The 21581-nt window shown below is 34.6% G+C and overlaps 1 protein-coding gene across 3 annotated transcripts in view; it reads right to left on the bottom strand.

The window, feature by feature from the left end:
* The window catches only part of MS3_00006142 (uncharacterized protein), a 58083-nt gene that overhangs the window by 7474 nt on the left and 29028 nt on the right, over window positions 1-21581 (bottom strand). For 2 of the 3 annotated variants that reach the window (XM_051214255.1, XM_051214256.1), the window contains 4 exons: window positions 19887-20045; window positions 16285-16796; window positions 2447-2487; window positions 1011-1114 (listed from right to left, as the gene is read on the bottom strand). In XM_051214255.1, the coding sequence (XP_051067406.1) occupies window positions 1011-1114; window positions 2447-2487; window positions 16285-16796; window positions 19887-20045 (816 nt within the window). The remainder of the gene's footprint in view (window positions 1-1010; window positions 1115-2446; window positions 2488-16284; window positions 16797-19886; window positions 20046-21581) is intronic. The other variant, XM_051214257.1, reaches the window with a different exon arrangement.

Below are 21581 nucleotides of genomic sequence, written 5' to 3'. Positions count from 1 at the left end.
ACATGAATTTATGCCCAGTTGTCAAGTACTAGTAAATAAAATGTTTATTAAAGTGTCGTAAAAAAAGTATGTCTGTGTTGTTGTTTTTGTCATCTATCTGTTGATACCTGATTGCTCAGTCAAGTTTCTGTTGGTTGGAGAAAATTCCAGATCCTATTCTTATCTTGCGTTTTTTTGCAACTACACTTGAGTCCGGGATCAGCTAATAATCCTGGATGCTTAAAAATATTTGATACTTTTAAAGTGATGAGGTTATCTAGCCTGTTATCAAGACATTTACATTGGAAAATAAGAGTTTAAAGACATCGAACTGAATACTGATTATTAGAAATGTTGTTTTCCGTGATATTCCATAACTCGTTTGATGTCAGAATATTTGAACTGCAGAACAGACTGAAGATAAAAGCTTGGCGATAGTCAAAAGCATGATAAACAGATATAATATCAGAAGAGGTTTTGTGGAAATTATAGTAATTTTAATAGTTGAGTTCATGAGTCAATTGAAACTAGACAACTATGGAAAACCTGGAAACACTAGACAGCCGTTTCGTCCCAGTATGGGACTCCTCAGCGGTGCGCACCCACGATCCCGCCTCACGAGGTTCAAACCCAGGACCTATCAGCGCTTAACCATCCGACCACTGAGCCGGCATCCAACAGTGTTAATGTCTAACTTCAACCAATCCACGAAATTGAGCCACCGTACACTATTGTCTTCAGTGAGCTGATATTTCACAACAGACCTGGTTGAACTCCACTAGTCACTGCTTCTCAGTTGCTTCTAGGTTTTCTATAGTGGTCTAGCTTCCATTGACTCATGATCTCAACTATTAAAATAGATATAAGTCAGTGTATCACACAAAATATATTATGGTTAATTATGTAAAGTATTAGGACTAACCACAGAAGTTTAGAAATGAAGCGTTTGTATAAAACCTTTATAAAATGGTAGCAAGCAGATGGTTCCATCTCCTTGACTGAATAAATCAATCTCTAAAAATATTACTGACCTTTTACGAACAGATACTTTACGGTTGTGTCGACGGCGATAACACACGAAACCAATGATAAGAACACTAATAAGCCATATCAATAAACCTATTATAATGAACGCCTGAAGAAAAAACAGAATAGTATAAAGTCATAAATTAACTTAATGAAAAAATTTCACTAATAAAGTAATTAGAACAATTAAATTTTACATTGAGTTAAAGAGTCCGCATTGGCAGGACTATAATTTATAGGCGAACCAATAAGATTTAAAATAGAAAGTCTTGGAGTTCGACGTGAAATTCATCCATTTAAACGGTTAAATATCATCTCGGCATTATAGTTGATGTGAGTTCGTAATGAAAACCCTTAAAATTCAATTTTTATTTATAACATATATATTTAAGTCCTAATCCTGATTTTGCGAGCTAATTTGTAGTCTCTTTTGAACCTAGTAGATTGGTGAATCTCCTCAAGGTGTTTTTAACATCGTTCAAAGATCATCCATAAATGATAGTTTGACCGAAGCGTCGAAAACAAAAAAGCTCTGAACATATTATTTATCTAAATTTTTAGAACACCTCAGTAAAAAACATCTCTGATATTGATAGTAAGCCGAAAAAAATTTTAATCAGAGATGAGTAGTGGCTAACAGTCGAATCTTCCCACATTTTTATTCATCAGCCGGATACACCTACTTTCAATAGTTGGATATTCAATCCGACATTCACATGTATCTAACTAACAAGTCCTAAATTTTTCTGGTTAGCGTTTTTTTAGCGAGTTATTTTTCTACGGGATGGGGTCGCTAACCCCATGTCCAACCCTCCTCCTTTATCCGGGCTTGGGACCCGCGGTAGCCCCCGGAGGGACTCCAGGCGATACAGGTGTTTATTAACAATTGTCTACGCAAAATACTTCAGATCCGTTGGCCAGACACTATTAGCAACAACCAACTGTGGGAAAGAACAAACCAGATTCCAGTGGAGGAAGAAATCAGGAAGAAGCACTGGAAGTGTATAGGACACACATTGAGGAAAGCACCCAACTATGTCCCAAGACAAGCCCTCACATGGAATCCTCAAGGCCATTCGGGATGAAGAGGAAGACCAAAGAACACATTACGCCGAGAAATGGAGATAGACATGAGAAGAATGAATAAGAATTGGATGGAACTAGAAAGGAACGCCCATGCCAGAGTGGGTTAGAGAATAATGGTCTGTGGTATATGCTCCATTGGGAGTAACAGGCATAAGTAAGTAAGTAAGTAAGTAACAAGTCCTAAATAGAACGAAACTCGAATCCTGGATCTCATTACTACCCATTGTAAACTTTTAGACATACATTTAAATTTAACTAATACAAATGAGGAATAAATATACAACAAAATTTATTATCCATAACAATTAAAGTTTTCTCAATAAAGTTCATATAAATTAGTTTTCTTTTAACTTACTAAAATGATATAATTACGTGTTTCATGATTAGAAAATTGACCTACAATTAAATATAATAGAATGAATAGAAAACAATCTAAATCATAATTTATAAAAAAAACAGAAAGAGAATATAAAACCACAGTTATTTATATTAGTTCTATACAAGATCATTTAATCAACTATGAATAGATCATTCTATACGATTCTTCTTCTTCTTCTTCTTTTTAATGTAATTCACAGGGTTAAAAGAATTGGATCATAGGGATGTCCAATCAATATTATATATATATATTCACTTGATATTGTTTTATTTGAATCTTCCCATTGATGTTTTTGGACTGAAATTGAACAGTCTCTTATTGGCATATGTGCATATATATATATATATTCCTAATAATAATACACATAGCAGAAGCTATAGGAATTCGAACCAACAAGCCAAGTCTTTGTGTTCAGAAGAAGTTTGTAACACCTTTATCTCTCCCTTGGGCCTTAATAAATGAATTTACTTATTATTTTTTTCGAAGTTTCTCTTCGTTTCACTTGGTATTGTTTGGCTTGTATCTTCCTATTGTTTTTTAGAAGACGAAACGCGCATCCTGGATTCCACTGCTAGCCATTATCCATCATTGCTTACAAAGCTTGTGAATTAAGGCAAAATCGAGGCGTATGCACAGTGTGCCAATAACAGACTGATCAATTGTATTCCTCTTCGTTTATTATTTTTCATCACACCCTCCTACCACTTTATTTTCTCTCAACTATACATTTCATGGTCCAATTATCTGAACATTTCTTATTACGTCATCTCATAATTTTATAATTGTTATCTCAGTTTCTATATTTTTCTAATCATTGACCTATTTCAGATTATGTAACATTGATTTGAACCTTTATTATTGCTTATCAAAACTAATCCACCTGTTATCACACTACCGATTTGTACTTTTCACTTATTATGTAATCTTTTCCAATATTATCATTGACTTATAAACTACCTTGATTGGTTTAATAATTTGGTATATCCATATAAATATTACTGTAGATTAGAGTAAAACTTGATGAAGATCTAACCGAAAACAATATTGTTCGCTTATATATGTTGTTCTAAATTTCTGACAAAAAGTTATCATTATTCATAAATGTTTATTTGAGTTAAAACATACATAATCTGACTTACATAAGTACTTACGCCTTTTGCTCATAATGGAGTATAGGCCACCGACTAGCATTCTCCAACTCAATCTATCCAGGGACTTCCTTCCTAGTCCTACACAATTGCTGTTCATTCCCCTCATATTCGTCTCCATCTCTGGGCATAATGTGTTCTTTGGTCTTCCTGTTCTCCTTTGGATTTGAGGATTCCAAGTGAAAGCTTGTCTTGTGACATAGTTGGGTACTTTCCTTGATGTGTGTCCTATCCACTTTCAGTGCTTCTACCTGATTCCTTCCTCCACTAGAATCTGGTTTGTTCTCTCACACAACAGGTTGTCGCTGATAGTCTCTGGTCAAAAAATCCGAAGTATTTTGCGTAGACAACTGTTAATAAACACTTGTATCTTCTGGATGATCCCTTTCGTAGTTCATCCAGGTTTCTGCTCCATATAGTACAACTGTCTTAACATTTGTATAGAAAATTCTGACCTTGGTGTTGGTTGACAGTTGCTTAGAGCATCAGATGTTCTCCGATTGTAGATGTACTGATCTTGCTTTGCCGATCCACGCCTTCACATCTGCATCAGATCCACCCTGTTCATCAATGATGCTGCCCAAATACGTAAAGGTATTTACATCTTCCAAATCTTCTCCGTCAATTGTGATTGGATTGGTGTATGCTGTGTTGTATCGGAGAATCCTGCTTTTCCCTTTGTGTATGTTAAGACCTACTGCTGCTGCTACACTGGTCGTCTTCTGCATTTGTTATTGCGTGTGCGATAGGAGAGCTAGATCATCCGCGATGTCTAGACCGTCCAGCATAATTCTAGCTGTCCACTGTGTCCCATTCTTCCCCTCAGATGTTGACGTCTTCATGATCCAGTCGGTCACCAAGAGAAAGGGTGAGAGTAAGCAACCTTGCTTGACACTGGTCTTTACTTCGAACGAGTTTGTCATCTGTCCTCCATGCACGATTTTGCAGTTTAGTCCATCATAGCAATTCCTTGTGGTATTGACTATCTTCCCAGGCTCCGGCTGGAGCCCCTCTGTGTCTACTGCTGGTTCTAATCCCGGGTAAAGAGAAGGGTTGGGCATGGGGTTAACGACCACATCCCGTAGAAAACTAACTTGCTAAACAAACGCTAACCAGAAAAAAATATTTGGAACCGTCTGTTTGACTCATTTTGACTATAATTTGTAACAACTTCTGTTATTGGTGAAGATTTCGAGTGTTGATAGAGGTGTTTGAATAGCTGATACTTCCTGGATACTCTTAGCGTAGAAGGATACCCCTAAGAATTGTATTAATGGCCTTGTAGACTAGATAAAGTGACCACAGATCCTAAGAGATAACTGTTTTAGGCCGATCATCCAAAGCCTTTTTGACCGTAGGAGACAGAACTCTGTGAATCAAGGTGAGGTGTGCATTTATTGGGAGAAGAAAGGGTTGCTGAAGATACTGATCGTCTGACGTAGCATCTTACTGATGTCACATCCCGTTACAGTCAGAGGTACAACTTCACCCTTGGACCTTATGTCTTTACATTGAGACTTAAAGCACTTCAGTTAACATACTTGACATGACGGACTGAAAAGTAACATGTACTTCAGGCAGTATAGCTCAAGTGCGTCGTCGGAATAATAACGTTGGACTCCTATGTCGAGATAGTAGCTACAGTCAGGCTGTCATAATGCGAAATTAGTATGAATGATAACTGATGACCAATGCCTGAAGTGGTCGGATTGATAATTCATTCAGGGACTTTAACTATAAATCCGTATTGATATAGCTACAGAAACCTTTGACTAACTAGCTCAGTCTATGTCCATATACTTTAAGTGACGAAACCTACCATTTTGTATATTTAATATTCAGTTATTTATCACGTTATAAGTAGTAAACCAAGAATGAAAATAACGAATATCGATTATCTCAACAATTTAGATGGCTGGACTTTAGACCACCATTTAGAAACGCGGAGGCACTGACAGGTCGTTTCATCCGAGTATGGGACTCCTCAGCAGTGCAGTCTCAGACAATGGGAGATGGTCTCTCAGCTTTGTGGATTGGACGAAGTTAGACACCGTTGGATGCTGGCTCAGTGGTCTAGAGGTTAGGTGTTTGCGCGCGAGACCCGAGGTCTTGGGTTAAGTCCTGCGTGCGAGACCATGGATGCACACAGCTGAGGAGACCCGATACTCTCAGGCTTTCCTTGGTGGTCTAACACTCATCGATTCATGATCCCAATAAAAAACTTAACAATCCCCACAACCCCATACTAATAATGTAAATCGCAAATAAAATGTAACAGTACAGGATTCTGGACATCTATCTAGAAATTGTTTGATACTATTTAGTTTTGATTATTCCTTCAAATGATCCAGTTTTTAACAAAATATTAAATTCAACTTCGTTAGTCTTTCAAAAACAATGTTGATGAAGAATTCAATTCTTGATTTTACATAAGTATCTCAATGTTTGTTGCAAAAGAAATCTTTATTTCAAATGTTTCCTCTGGTTGGTAAGTATGGTTGAATCATACTCTGTGACAAGGCCATATGATAGATCAAACATGAACGTGTACGCGGGCTACTATCAATGTATTATGTATTCACCTTCCCTAGCTTGGCTCCCATATGACCCTGTCTCAATCAGTTCAGCAATTTATATATAATTTGGATTTTGGAAATGTGAATTTCTGTGAATCACAAATCTTATCATGCATAGCTGATAAGATAAGTTTCGAATATCAACCTTGAATTTAACTTTTTGGTGGAATTAACTTGAAGTCTGAAACTATGACAAAAAGTATCGAGAGTGCTACTTGATTCCCAATAGTTACCCAGTGAAACAAGATCAGCTTCTGCTTATATCAATTTCCTCATCAGTAAGATTCGACTCAGTAGTAAAACCAGCGATACGGTGGCTGATATGTTAGTAAAAGGGAAGGGAAATTCTGTGGAAGTGGGAAAAGATATATGTTAACTGAATTTCCGTTTCCACTTTTTCTTTCGTTGAAAATAAGCTATTTAACCGTATAAGACATCGATTCTAGTGATTAACCAATAGAAAGATCATTTAAACGGTTATCGATTAAAATAAAATGTATGGACGATTTTGGGCTACAATGCAAGCTAACTTTCTACATTAATGAAGTAATTCAATGAAAATTTTTATAGTTTTCGTCATCTGGATATACCTGCATCTCAGAGTTGATGTTCACTCTGGGACTCGAGATTCAGGTACATCCAGCTGACGAGTCCCAAAAAAGGACAGAACGTGCACCCTGGATTCCACTGCTAGACACTATCCATCTTTGTTTATAATACTTGTAAATTAAGGCAATATCGATGCAATACACACAGGATGCACATATACTAGTAAGAGACCGATCAATTGCAATCTTAAACATCAATAGGAAGATTCAAGTAAAACAATACCAAGTGAAATTTATAGTTTTGTTTCTAAGTCAACTGTAACTTCCTATTTGGAAAAAAGTAACTACACTCGTTAATGTTCAATAATTAAGTAAACATATACCATAGTGAAATTGTTTAAAATTAGTTTTTTTTAAAAAATATTTATGTATATGTGTAAATGGACATAATCAGCATAGAGTTAACATGTTTATAACCTGTTAAATATTGTTCAATAGATTAACAGTTGTAAACTTTCACTCCTCCCGTACCCCCCCCCTCTATTTTATAATTCTAAAGTTAACTCGCTTTTATTATTTTTGTCCTGTTTATTCTGTTGGATACAATCTAGATACTGTATACATAGAAAAAAACGAATTGAAAAAGATGTTGGATCACATGTTTTATTTATTGTAATAAAAAACATCATTACTGTCCCACTTTTATCCTTCATTTATAAATATTTGATCATCAGAGAGGGGTTTTGTGGAGATTGTTGGAATTTAATAGTTGAATTCATGAGTCGATTGAAGCTAGACTACCATGGAAGACCTGGGAACACTGGACGGTCGTTTCATCCTAACAATGAGCATCTACGATCCCACCATGCGAGATTCGAACCCATGACCTCGGGTCTTCTGTGCAAACACTTAACCTCTAGACCACTGACCAGTCAGCATCCAATGGTGTGGATGTCTAACTTTAATCAATCTACGAAAATACGCCACCATCCAACATCCACACCGATAGGTCCTGGATTCAAATATCGCGGGGCGAGATCGTGAGTGCTCACTGTTAAGATGAAACGGCCGTCCAGTGCTCCCAGGTCTTCCATGGTGGTCTAGCTTCAATCGACTCATGAATTCAACTACTAAACACTTTATTATTCGTTAAATTCAATAATAATCTGTCCATGATGAATAAAATAAAATTATGCCCTGGTACGGCTGAGAGTGGGGAGAGTCAGCTCTCCTTCTCTAAATGCTCTCACATCACCATGTGCACGCAACCACTGCCAGGGAAGTCCTACTCACCGACTTCTCCCCGTGGGGATGTAGTTTACCAGATCAAGAGGACGAAATGCGAATGTTCGGCGCTTTAACTGAGTTGATGGATATGGAGGATCTACCTAGGGGAGTAGGAAAACCCTGATTCCAAATTAATGGTGCACATGGGCTCCAGGATTCTAAGGAAACAAATGGCGCTGGAACCTATTGTTGGTCACCGGCTACCATGGGACTACATCTCTCAACGTTGTTAAACCTTTAGGTAAAAGGCTCGTGGTGTAGTTCCCTAAGGAAATCACGTGTTTCGGTTCGGCCACCCAGGTAGTATCCTAGCCCTCACATAAATTGAATGATTTTTATGGGGCATATCTATTTATGGCCTCCTTGTACCAATGTTTGTGCTTATAAATAATAATAATAATAATAATAATAATAATAATTGATTGATTGATAAGTGAAATTTAAATAGGTCACTCGTTGTGAATGCAAAACGATTCTTTTGGCGAACATACAGATAATGTCTAATAATTTGTGTTTGAAATATGAAAGTTTTAATTAGAAAAATAAAACATTGGTCAGTAATCTTAGAAACAACAATTCTTGATAGGATTAGGTAGTAAAGGATTAAAGTATAGGATCTCTTTCTATTTCTTAAGAATTAAAAATATTATCTGAAGACTGGTCTACTTAAACGCTTAGTTTAGTTATAAGTAGAGAAGTTTTTGAGCACACTGAAAATTTCAATCTATACCAGTACGGGTGTGTTGGGGGGTAAATAAACTACAGTACAATAGATGTACTTCAAGGTTACCAATCTTTAAAATAAAATAGTAGTATTTTGACAGATCAATTCACGAATCAATCTAAACTAGACAACCACTGAAAACCTGGAGGCAGTGAACGGCCATTTCATCCTAGTATGTGACATCTGAGCGGTGCGCACCCACAGTCCCATACGTGGCACTCGAATCCAGGACCTTCGATATCGTGCTTAACCTCTAGACCACTGATTGCCTATAAATACTTGCCATTAGTAATTATCGTCAAAAAGATTTCCTATAGATACATTAGTCCTACAGTCTACATCACTGACCGACCTTGGTTAGAATAATAGTGAAAACCAAGGAGCATTGGAAATCCGTTTCATTTTAACACAGGACCCCTTGACAATGCACATCTATCATTACATATGAACGTGAACCCTGGAAATTCAGTTCTCGTGGTAAGTCCCTGACATTCAGTCTACTCAGTTAGTATTCAGTAGTTTGAGTTTCTAATTTTGGTCAATTTAGAATATTCTCCTACTATCTTGACAGGTAAACTCAACATGGTTGAACTCCATTAGTCACAAATTCTCACCAGAACTTTAAACAATACCCCACGGAATCAGTCACTAGGCTGATCACGGATGCTCACTACTGATGAATACAGTATAAGAAAGAAACAGCTGTCCAACGCTTCCTGTTTTTAAAAGGTTGTCTAACTAAGGTCAGTCCGTGAGTTAAACATCACAGTTTAACAATTTTTAAGGGTCCCCTACACTAAGGGGTTTGTCCTTTGAAACTTGATAAAGATTAACTGTGAAATCTTATTGATGTAAACTAAACAAAAAACAAAAAGTTAGCTTCATGAGTGCTCTTTTCCAACTGTTCAAGTTAGACGTAAATCACGAGTAAAGTATATAAACAGTAGAAAATATTTCCATCTTAACGTTTTAGTAAGATCAACTGATATGTCTCAATTTGATTATTTAGAATAATCAATAAATGATCTTTGTTTTGACTTGAATTTCCTGAAGGTTAGCATATATCCGTAACATTTAACTTTAACGTCTCCAAAGTGAGTTAATTAAACATAACTTTGAACTACATAAAAGTAATTAGGTCAAATACTTTGAACATAAATTCTATACTTTCAAAGTTGAGCGCAAATTAGTTAAATATTTGGGAATTAATAAAATCCTCTTTTCATAGAATAGAATGATTGTGATTATCAGTGGAATACAGGTTGATCAATTCGTCCCATTTAGGACTTGTCAGCTGACTTGTCACTAGATCAATGTTTACAGAAGGACTAGAACGTGATGTTTTGCAATTCAAATGCTCAACACGTTATCCAATGAGCTATTGAGTTCATGTAATCATTAAGTTGTGAAACGAGTATAATATTTATAATAGCTATTAGAAAGAATTTGAATTATCTCATCATTGTTAATATGAATTGCCTTAATATAGACCACTCTAAGCAACAATCCAATCATGTTCGGGATGCGATTCTCCCCATTCTCGAAATGCAAAATGTTGCTTCAGGATTGGGTTGCATCGACATCCGAACTAATGATAGGAAGTGAAGTAGTTGAGCGTGTCGACCGCTTCACTTATCTTAAAAGTCTTATCAGCCCTTGTGGTCTGGTGTGTGACGAAATCTCAGCACGGATACAGAAAGCTCGACTAGCTTTTGCCAACTTGCGTCATTTATAGCGTAGGCGAGATATCCGTCTATCAACCAAAGGACGTGTTTACTGCGCATCAGTTTGTTCCGTCCTAGTTTATGACAGTGAAACATGGCCGGTAAGAGTAGAGGATATTCGTAGGTTACTAGTATTTGATCATAGGTGTCTTCGAAACACTGCTCGTATATCCTGGGACCACCGAGTAAGTAATGCAGTTGTTAGGAAACGGGTACTAAGTAAGGATGGCAAATCAATTGATGAAGTGATGAAACTTCATCAGTTGAGATGGCTGGGACACGTGTTACGTATGCCCAACCACCGACTGCCTCGACGCGCGATGTTCAATGGTATAGGAGTAGGTTGGAAGAAAGCTAGGGGCGGCCAGACCAAAACATGGCACAAGTGTATGAAGTTACTGACAAGTGGTCTGAGTCATGTTGGTGGGTGTAGACTACCTGGTTGGGGACCGCGAGATGATAGCGATCGATGGTTAGAGACCTTGAATGACATGGCTCAAAATCGTTTGCAATGACGCATGTGCATACACTCTTTGTGTTCTCCCAAATTCTAATCCCCTGAATCCTACTTGTCTCTTTTTTTCTCTTTCCAAATTTGTTTCAATGGATTATACTCCTTAAATAACATCTTCAAACCCTGATGTTTCCGATTACTGCTTATACTCTTACCGCCTCTATCACTACGAGATTTGAATCGACAACTGCATCTCTGTGCTAATGTGGTGTAGCAACTCAAACTGATGTACGTACGTACGAAGTCCTACGTTGTTCCTGACTGACTGACTGCCTTGATATAGCGCACAAATCCCAAAATTCAGCAAAGAATATCAATAAGGTATTCTGTATTGCGTTATGACACAACAAATATAGATATATTTCATTCTACTGACTACTTTTATAAATTACATATGGAAAGATGGAGAGTTATGAAAAATGATACAATTAATAACGCTAGTCAAAAATTAAACTATCATTCAATGTTCTGTAAACAGTGCTAGTTTTCTTTTTTTTTGTTGTTGTCAAAACTACACTTTCAGTCTAATTTCTTTATCTCTATGCATTGTCCCTCATCAAGAATTACCTTTTCCTCCTCTCCTAAAATTAATTTCCGAGATAAAGTTTTACTATTTAAATAAAAATACCCAATATTTAATTTTATATCGAATGTAACCGTAGATGGTGAGTGTGTTAGTACTTTCAATTATCTCCATAGTAAATATGTATTAAAGAAACTAATAGAAACAAGAATAATATACACAATAACATACACACATAGATAAGATATTTATTGCTATGAGGTATTTAAAGAAGAAGAAAAGAAAAAGCAAGAACAAGAACCCATCATTTCCTGTCATTTGGACATTTTGATAATACTATCAAAATCAATTCAAATATCATTGAATAAAGCAATAACATTTTCGAATTGGTTCATTTGTGAACAATCAATGTTTGTAGGTTAGTTCGTTTAAAATAGTAGAAAAAATTTTTTTATCTCCCCCCCCCGAGTTTTTCATGGTTTTTTCTTTGTTGTTGATAAGTTAGTTGTCAAAACTATTTGTTTAGTCTATGGTTAAAACATTAAAATTTTCTATGATTTTAACTGTCATTCTTCTCATTTTATAAACGTTTATGAAGTTTAATATTTGAATTCATGAATCAATTAAAAACTAGACCATCTTGAAAAACCTGGAATTACTGGATGATTGTTTCATTCTAGTAGGGGACTTCTCGAATTCAGGAATTTCGGCCTTGCACGCGAACACTTAACCTATAGATCATTGAGTCAGCATCCAACAGTGTTAATTTATAAGTTTAATTAATCCACGAAATTGAGCTACAGTTCATCATTGTCTTCAATGAGTTACTATCTCACAACAGACTCATACTAGGACGAAACGATCGTCCAATGTTTCCAGGTTTTTCATGATGATCTAGCATTAATTGACTCATGAATTCAACTATTAAATCACTATTGTGATGAACAGAACACCAGTGGGGACAATCGAATTATATTCAGAACAAAGTTACAGAGTTACTTGGTAAAATAGAAAAAACCATATTATAATACTTAATTCGCAAAATGTTCAATAATTGTCTCGAACTTCGTTGTTCTTACATTTCCATGCTAATTCCTTTCTATTCCCGCTCTTCCTTTCTTGATCTTCCCCATCTTCTGCTTCCAGATATTACATTCCTGACTCGCGTCATATACTACTTATATCAATATAAGTAGCACGCACCACACTATAATTTCCACAAAAATCTTTTCCGATAATTTATATGAATTTTAACTAAAATAAACCAATACAAGTCGATTCCAAGCTCATAGTAGAATTCTATTATACATCTGCATTCCATTAAAATTTAGTAATATTAAAAGAGAAACTTATTATTTATGGTATATTTATTGTCTAATAAGATATAATATATTATTGTAAGTCTTATATTACCAGCTTACATATTCTGTTAACAAAGTAAGGGGTTTCATCACTGAGTAGCCACCAATTTCATATTTGCTTAGTCTTTCAGTGTCGGACCGACAGAAATTTTTTGATAGCTGCTTGATAGTCAATCAATTGTAAATATCTTATCATTCCAATAAGAGACCAGTCGCCAATCAAATAGCTTAGTGATAATGCTTAATAATGTGTATTTGAATCTCACATGGAGCATCGGTTTTCCCAGGATTATAGGTAACTCTTGATTGAGAAATCCGACAAGTAAGAAGCCTAGGTCGAGAAGGTTTTTATGATGACTACTACCAGATACCTAACACCTCAGAATATTTATCCATTTGGAAGGGAGTTTTAGTCATAGTGTGACATCCATCCGTGGCAGTCATAAGTTGTAGTGTAATTGTCAGGCTACTAACCAGAATTCCAATCTCTATTAGGAAAATACTGAATTTGGAAACAAGGATCAAAAATTCATCATTTTTATCACCGCACTTGAACAAGTATAGATATAATTCTATTGGTAAAATATCATAATCAGAGATAAAGGGAATTTCTATAGAATTGGTACTTAGGTCAATATGAAATCAGTAGAAAGATTTATACATGTTCAGCACGTCAAACAATGAGAATATCATTAATCTAAGACCTGCTTAAGAGTCAGTCTACTATAACGGTTACCTGGAATGAAAGTATATATAAAATCGAAAACATTTCACTGGCGTCAACCAACTAATCACGAGGCAATCCAAATGAAATGATTTAAATTTTCAAAACAAAAAAATATTTCTTTGATGTTCATTACTATTTAAAGTAAACATTGAAGTCATTGTACGAAAGCAATACATAGAAAGACAATATATATAAACCTCAACGCTAAATTACCCAATACAAAAAATAATATAATATCACATAGGCTATATTATTTAAATCCATCTTCTCAAGTGTGAGAATTAGTGGAATAATAGATTGTTTCAATGTGTTATAACTTGTGGCCTTGTTTCCTATTAATTTATAACGTAACACTACCGCCAATTAGAGAACAGTGATTTATCGACCGGACCAAAGACACATAAACCCGTACGAGCAGTAAAGAATTCTTATCGAGCATTCTTCCTGACTAGCCCAGAATGTTGATTCCAGAACACCAATCTCAGCCTCCGTGATATGAACCATGTATTTCAAACATACTGGGTACATATACAAATCAAACATACTACATCGTACGCAAAATAGAAAATTACATTTGTACAAGATTTAATCAAAAGTGGCTATGAATGTGGGAGATAGTAATTGATAGACTGAGCATAGCTCAACAACTGTAAATCGTATTGTCGTGTGTACTACTTATATCTACATAAGTAGTATATAACTCTGGTCTGGAATAGAATGTATGGCAGCAGAAGGTTAAGAAGCCCGAAGAAAAGAGAATGAGAACAGAAAAAAATTATTATGGAAATGCAAAAACATTAAAGTCTAGGACGATTGACTGATATTTGCAAAAGGAACAGTCAAGTTTAAGACAATTGATTGACATTTTGCAAATTAAGTATTCATTGTATGGTTCCCAGATTTTACTACGATACTCTGTAATGGATACCGACAGTTACCATTCATTATTGTCGTCGGAATATATCACATTTTTCGAAATTATGATTTAAACCACTATTAATCCAAAATTAATGTTTAACTTCTCAAAATAATAAGAGTTCTCTTTTCGGCGAATTCATTATCAAAGCTGTACAATCGCAAATATATAAACTTATTTCTCAGGATGACAATAAATGCAATAATACTGATAATAAACTTCTGTTAGATATGGTGACAGTAAGGTAAAATAAACAAAGGTACCTGCTCATGTAGAGCCAGTTATATAGGTCGTTTGATGCGTACTTTATCCAAAAGAATTCAAGAACATTATCCGACGTGGCTAAGAAGAGGAGGAAACTGCTCAATATGAAGTTCAATAATCGAAAACATTGTGAACACAGGCCAGTTAATCAAGACAGACCCTACGTTCAAAGTCATCTAAAAGGAGGGTAGAAGTCTTCCAAAACTATTTTACTGCATCTTCTTTGCATTGCCAAAGTGTTGGGATATTCAGAAAAATATCCCAAAACTTATTCTGTTAAGTCTAACGCTATCCTTGGACTTGAGATGGTGTCATTTCCTCATTGCTCAATGTTTATTTCACGTGTCATTTTCCTACTGGTCAATATTGTACAATGTTATTTTCTATTTTATGGTACAATGTAGTCTGCTTGATTAGTATATAAACAGAGTGTGTTTGAAATATAATGATTCATATCTCAGAGGCTGTGACTTGTGTTCTGGACTCAACTGGCTGGGTTAGGCAGCGAAGTAGGGCCAATCGGGACTCCAGGTCGTCCGTACGTGTTTACGTGTCACTGAATCGATCAATAAAATGCTGCGCATCTAACCTGCAATCCACCCGTTACAACACAAAGCAATAGCCATACATCTGAGAAAACTAGAATTGTGTATCCATAAAAGAGATTGGTACAACCTCTTCTTCTACCATGGACTTAATGTCTTATAATTTTTTTTTCATACCCTTCTCCCTTTACAGTCATTTGCTTCCCTTTCTGTCTTCTTCCTAAACTTTCTATACCCAACTGGTTTGTTTCTTTTTTTACGATCCTCCTGATTACATTTCATTTCAATTTCAACATTTTATCTTATCATGCTGAGCTATCCTTTCCCAATGATAATTTCCTTATCTATCTTTATGATGAATATTTAAACCCTTAACAATCAAACGATTATTAGTTTCCCTGTTTAAAAAATGTTTTTTTTAATACCTTTGTTTATTCTTCCTCACTGTCACCATGTCTAACAGAAGTTTATTATCAACATTATTGCCAATAACAGACTGATCAACTGCAGTCTTAAACCTCAATGGGAAGATACAAGCCAAACAATACCAAGTGAATTTAAATTCACCACATTGCACAAGCAAGTGGCCATCAGGACTCAGTAGCTGAGTGGATAACATGATGGCGTTTGAAGCGAATGGTACTGGTTTCAGGTCCCAGAGTGAATATTAAAGTTGAGATGCAGGTACAGCCAACTGACGAGTCCCAAATGGGACGAAACACGCGTCCTCGATTCCTTTGCTAGCCACTACCCATCATTGCTTAAGAAAAATTATTGTAATTGTTATCACCCTGAAAAAAGATAGGTGCATATATTTGCGATTGTACAGCTTTGAAAATGAATTCACCGAAAAGAGAACTCTTCGTTGAACCTATCGTTCTTATTTAATGTCTTAATGGATGTATTCCATTTACTGAATATCAAATAATTAAATTCAATATAAAAAAAATTTCTTACCAGATAGATGATTCATGTTACCATCAGATTGTTTCATTGTTTCTGAATTGTTACCAATTGTCGATACTTTGGATTGATCTAAATTTATTTGAGTATTTCTTGTTGTTAAAGTAAACAAAGTATCATTATTAGATTGATCAATATTAAGGTGTTCATTTTGAGTATTATGTAAATTATCAAATTTTAATTGAACAACTTGAACTGTTCCATTATACTTTCTCATCTCCATTTGTTTTATTTTATTTATAGAATTAGATTGAAATGTTGTTGTTGTTGTTGCTGCTGCTGGTGGTGGTGTTGTTGTTGTTGTTATCATGGATAATTTATTAATTTTATTATTTAAATGAATATATCTAGTTTGATTTCTAATTGATTGATTAATTTGTAATGGTTTAGCAATATGAATTGTTTTTATATCAGGAGCTAAAATAGTTGATATAAGTTTAGATTCAATAGGAGTTTGACAAAATTCTCCATGCCAATTTAATGTACATTCACATATTGCACTAATACTTGATAAAATTATAAGAGAAATAATTAAAAGAAAAGATTATTTTTTGATAATGATTTTAAATATTTATTGAATTAGATGAATTCAGATAAATGTTAAAAAATTATAAAGGGATTGCCTAGGACACAAATGAATGGAGAGTACTAATGGGTGGCCTATAATACTTCACGAGGAGTAACAGGTGTAAGTAAATAAGTAAGTAATTAATATCTTTATAAGCAAAGATGGATAGTGAGTAGTAGTTCAAGTCTCAGAGTGAACATCAACTCTGAGGTGCAGGTACATCCGGATGACGAGTCTCAAAAATGGACAAAACGCGCGTCCTGGATTCCACTGTTAGATACTATCCAGCTTTGTTTATAATACTTGTGAATTAAGGCAATATCGAGGCAATACGCACAGAATGTACATATGTCGATAAGAGACTGATCAATTGCAGTCTTAAACATCAATAGGAAGATTCAAGTAAAACAATACCAAGTGAATATTATTATCTTTGTTTACGAGTGTCCAACATTTTTTTTTACGTACAACTGTTTTGAAGGTTAAGAATTAAGTCGAATGGGTGGATTTTAATTTTTGTAAATGATGAATAACCTATCTATTTTACAATTAGTTATGTCTAAAGTGACTTATGTTATATCCGTAGAAGACTAAATGAATAATGACTTCTAGGCGTTTGATTTTTAATTGATGTACGTACAATAGAAGGTGAAGCGATCGTCTATTTTGTTCAATGTAGTGTTTTTTGCAGTTGGAACAATTTATTTTGTAAATGATGTTCGGTTTTTCTTCTTTTGTCATTTCCTTCTTTAGTTTGTATTGGATTGATCGGAGTGATTTTCTGTTTGTTTTTGTTCTACACCTATTCCAAAAAGCTTCAATAATCTAGTTGTAATTTCCAGCCTTTCTTATATATGGTAGTGTTATATCCCGATGAGAATAATGAAAGGTAACTGTTGGGATCTATTTGTGGGCTAATATTATACGTATATTCTTACTGTATAACTATTGCGTAATTACATTATGTATATTCATATTCCTCTTATTATGAGCTTTATTTTAACCTATAGATTATTATTATAAGATGTTCAGTCTATTAATCACAGTCTCCCACATTCACAAATGTTGTTTTTTATTTTATGGTGCGATGTGATCTGTTTGGTTTGTATATAAACCCAGTATGTTTGAAATAAATGATTAATATCACGGACGCTGAGATTTATCTTTTGGAGTTAATGGGCTAGTGCGAAAAGGACCAATCGTGACTCCAAGCTGTTCGTTCAGACGTATGCATCATTCGTTGGTCATATAAGTCTATATATCTAAATTTGCCAATCGTATTCGCGGTGATCTTATAAGCTAAGAACATAACAATTGGCGACAGGGGGTTGGAAAAAAAAGGATATAACAGGTAGGATGATCCGTTTGTTAGTTTCTGTACTTCGAGTTGTTTCTACTGACGCATTGGATTGGTATATTTTTGATGAGTCCATTGGGTAGCCCTTCTTTGAAGGATGGTCTTTAGATATTTTTCATCAGTTTTCCGCGTTGCGTGTTGCAGTGTGTTCTTGCCCCGTGAATAAAGCTTGTACGCAGTTGATTTTGTTAGTTCCTGGGTTGTTGCTACCGTAGTTGAGATCTCAATCTGTGTGGGTCGACTTCCGATATACTTCAGTTTCCAGTTTTCCTGTGTTGGTTCTGGTGATTATTAGATCCAAAAATTATAGTTTGTTGTTTGAATCATTTTCCACTGTGAATTTTATGTCACCGAAGTCGTTGTTAATTCAAATCAACGGGAGATATAATAAAAATAAAGAAGTAAATAATGACAAGTTAGTGATCGACAATAGCCAATCAAGATGGAGGTACATTGGACAATATTTGAGTCATATTTAGAGAAACTCGAACACTTCACTTCTTCCTGAAGGTTTTGCTGATGATTTTGTTTAGAAGAACGATGAACGCTCCACAACCAAACCATCCAGCTCAAAGAACAAAACTCCACCTGGATGGTGACTTCACGGAGTTACTTATGAATCATTATTATTATATATATTTTTGTTGTACAATTATTAAGTGATTAAACTATATATATTCTTGAATCTTACTAATTGATTTGACTCTTAATTCACCTCTGTATTCGCTCTGTCGCGTTAGCTTTTCTGTACGAATTCGCTTGGTTTACCTGTGGCTTATTGATCTGTGTAGTCGGTGCTTCATCTTTCTTTCTGAATTCATACATCATTGAGATTTATTTAATAACGATTAACAATCCAACTGATATGCGAAGCCTAAGTTACTATTTTGAAGCTAATTCATTAAACCCTCGTTAATAGTTGACTTCTTAAGCATAGTTTAATTGTATAAGATTGAGGAATGAAATCGAGGAGTTCAGCACAAAAGATGACAGTATTGAAAGCAACATGATAATTGATCAAGTCTGAACATCAACAACAAGCAGTTTTATTATATAAGCCACTTCTATACTACACTTATATGAATTCTTAACAAATTTCAATTTAACTCTTTCATGTAAATAATTTGAATCCATTTTATAATTATGATTACTCAATATAACAGGTTGCAAGAAGCTAACGAGATCCATATGAAATAAAATGAAGTCATATTATTCTACTAGTATTTTTACTCTTGCTCTCTTCAAGATGATTAAAGGAACTAAAATCTGACAAGAATAAAAACACAATTTCTCTCCATAATAATAACCGATATTATCGATTGTTTGCAATATTCATTTACAAGATGAGATTGGTGTCAGTTTTCATATCGAATATTTGGCGCCAGTTGAATAAAATCGATAGCTGTTTGGTGATTTCAAGTCTAAAATAGTTCTCTTTCTTGATTGAATATTTTCAAATATGACATAAATGCATTTGATTTATTGGCAGATAAATAGCTTGGGTAGAAACATACTGAATAATATATTCTCTCTATAAAGACATGTCAAGCATATAAACTAATCAATGGATAATGATGGGAATGATGTCATCGATTATGTTGAAAAGTGTATATTATTTTAGTTTTCATTTAATCAAATGAATTATTTAGAGCAAAAAATGACATGATTTACCTTGTGAGAACACATTTGCCATGTAAACACGGTTTACTGCATATTCTAGCACCGGTATTCTCATCACATTTCCATAAATCATATAGAGGTGTACAATATACCTCACAACGCTGTCCATAATAATCTTTGGTACAAGTTATCTCAATATGGGCTTCAACTCTAAAACGATAATTCAACAAAATATTTTTTTTTGAAATAAGGGAACAATATAAAACTTTGTAGATGCCCTTCTTTCAGTCTTTTCTATAAAGGTGCTTCCACATGTACATGTGAATTTGTAAGTACATTTGGAGATAACTTTAGAAGGATATTGGTCCACTTGGACTGATTTAAGAAACATCTGATGTCGTATACCAAAAATATTTGAGCTACTGCTAAGCTTCTATTTAGGGCTGTTTTAATCCTTATATGATCCTGCCTAAAATCTCTTCATATTTGAATGCAAAATGGATGAGAACAGATGAAAGATTAATGTAACGTTAAAGAGAAGCTTCCCTGCAGCCCCAATGTTTCCTCTATATAAAATCAGATGTACACCAGATACAAAATAACTTTCTTGATAAAAATGATATCTTTGTAAGATCTATCCTGACGTATATTCAGTGATTTTTGTAACGACAAAATAAAAACCGCATTTTCTCTCTAATTTGTCACACCTTATATGTAACCACATTTTTATTAAATATCTGTTGTTTTTCTGTATCACTTGTTTAAAAATGATGATAATTGTTTTGATAATGAATATACGATACGAACTGACTACCGCGTTGCTTGAAATATAAAACGCTACCTACGCCGTCTGTTCTTCTGCTTTATTGACCACGGTCTTTAATTGAAGACTATATTATAGTGTTATAACATCCTTTTAGGCCTTCCGACGCTACGTTGGACTTTTGTCACGGATTATTATAATATAATACTATCGGACTCTGTCTTTCTCATCACGCCGTTGGTACAATCACTTGCAGAGGAATCTTCGTCAATCAAGTGAACTCCTTTGTGGTTTTTATCTCACGGGGCAGCTTAAAAGTAACATTCATTCCATAATAACTGTTATTATCTGTTTGTTTAATATACCATTTGTATACCAGCTGTATTTTGTTACCCTTGGTTTTACACCTAGGGTTTTTACTGTTAAGTCTCTTGGTATATTATTATTAACCTAGTGTATCGATACATCTTGTATAAGCTCCTTTTGCTGGGAACCACCACAGATCCCAATGAGTAGAAAAATTAGATTTTCAAATTCTTTAACGCTTCACTTCGCTCAATGTATGGTACTTCTTCAGAGAATAAACTTAGAGAAAAAACTCTCTGTTACAAATCATTTAAAATGTAAGAAAAGAGACTTGTATTTTGGATTGATGGTTTTAAGAATTTATGGGAAAAGACAGATAATTTTTATAATTGGTCGCCTTTGATTTATCGAACTGAGATTCTGATCAGCTGAAGACTAATTACATAGCAATCCAAATGGGTAATTTTATAGGTTAAGTAAATATTCTGTAATCTTGATTTCACGGGTTACATCTAGAAACAAGTTATGAGATAGTTGAATGTAGATTATGCTGTCAACCACTGGAAACTAATTGATACCATGCATTGTGTTATATATATTTCAGTTTCTTAGAGATAGGTTAAAAATATTCATCTTGATGAGACCTTGAACATTAAAATATGATACTCAAACATTGT

The sequence above is a fragment of the Schistosoma haematobium genome, chromosome 2 (genome assembly GCF_000699445.3).
Source record: "Schistosoma haematobium chromosome 2, whole genome shotgun sequence".
NCBI classification, from domain to species: domain Eukaryota; kingdom Metazoa; phylum Platyhelminthes; class Trematoda; order Strigeidida; family Schistosomatidae; genus Schistosoma; species Schistosoma haematobium.
Note: the sequence above shows the minus strand (reverse complement) of the source record. Positions and strands in the feature narration are given on the sequence as shown.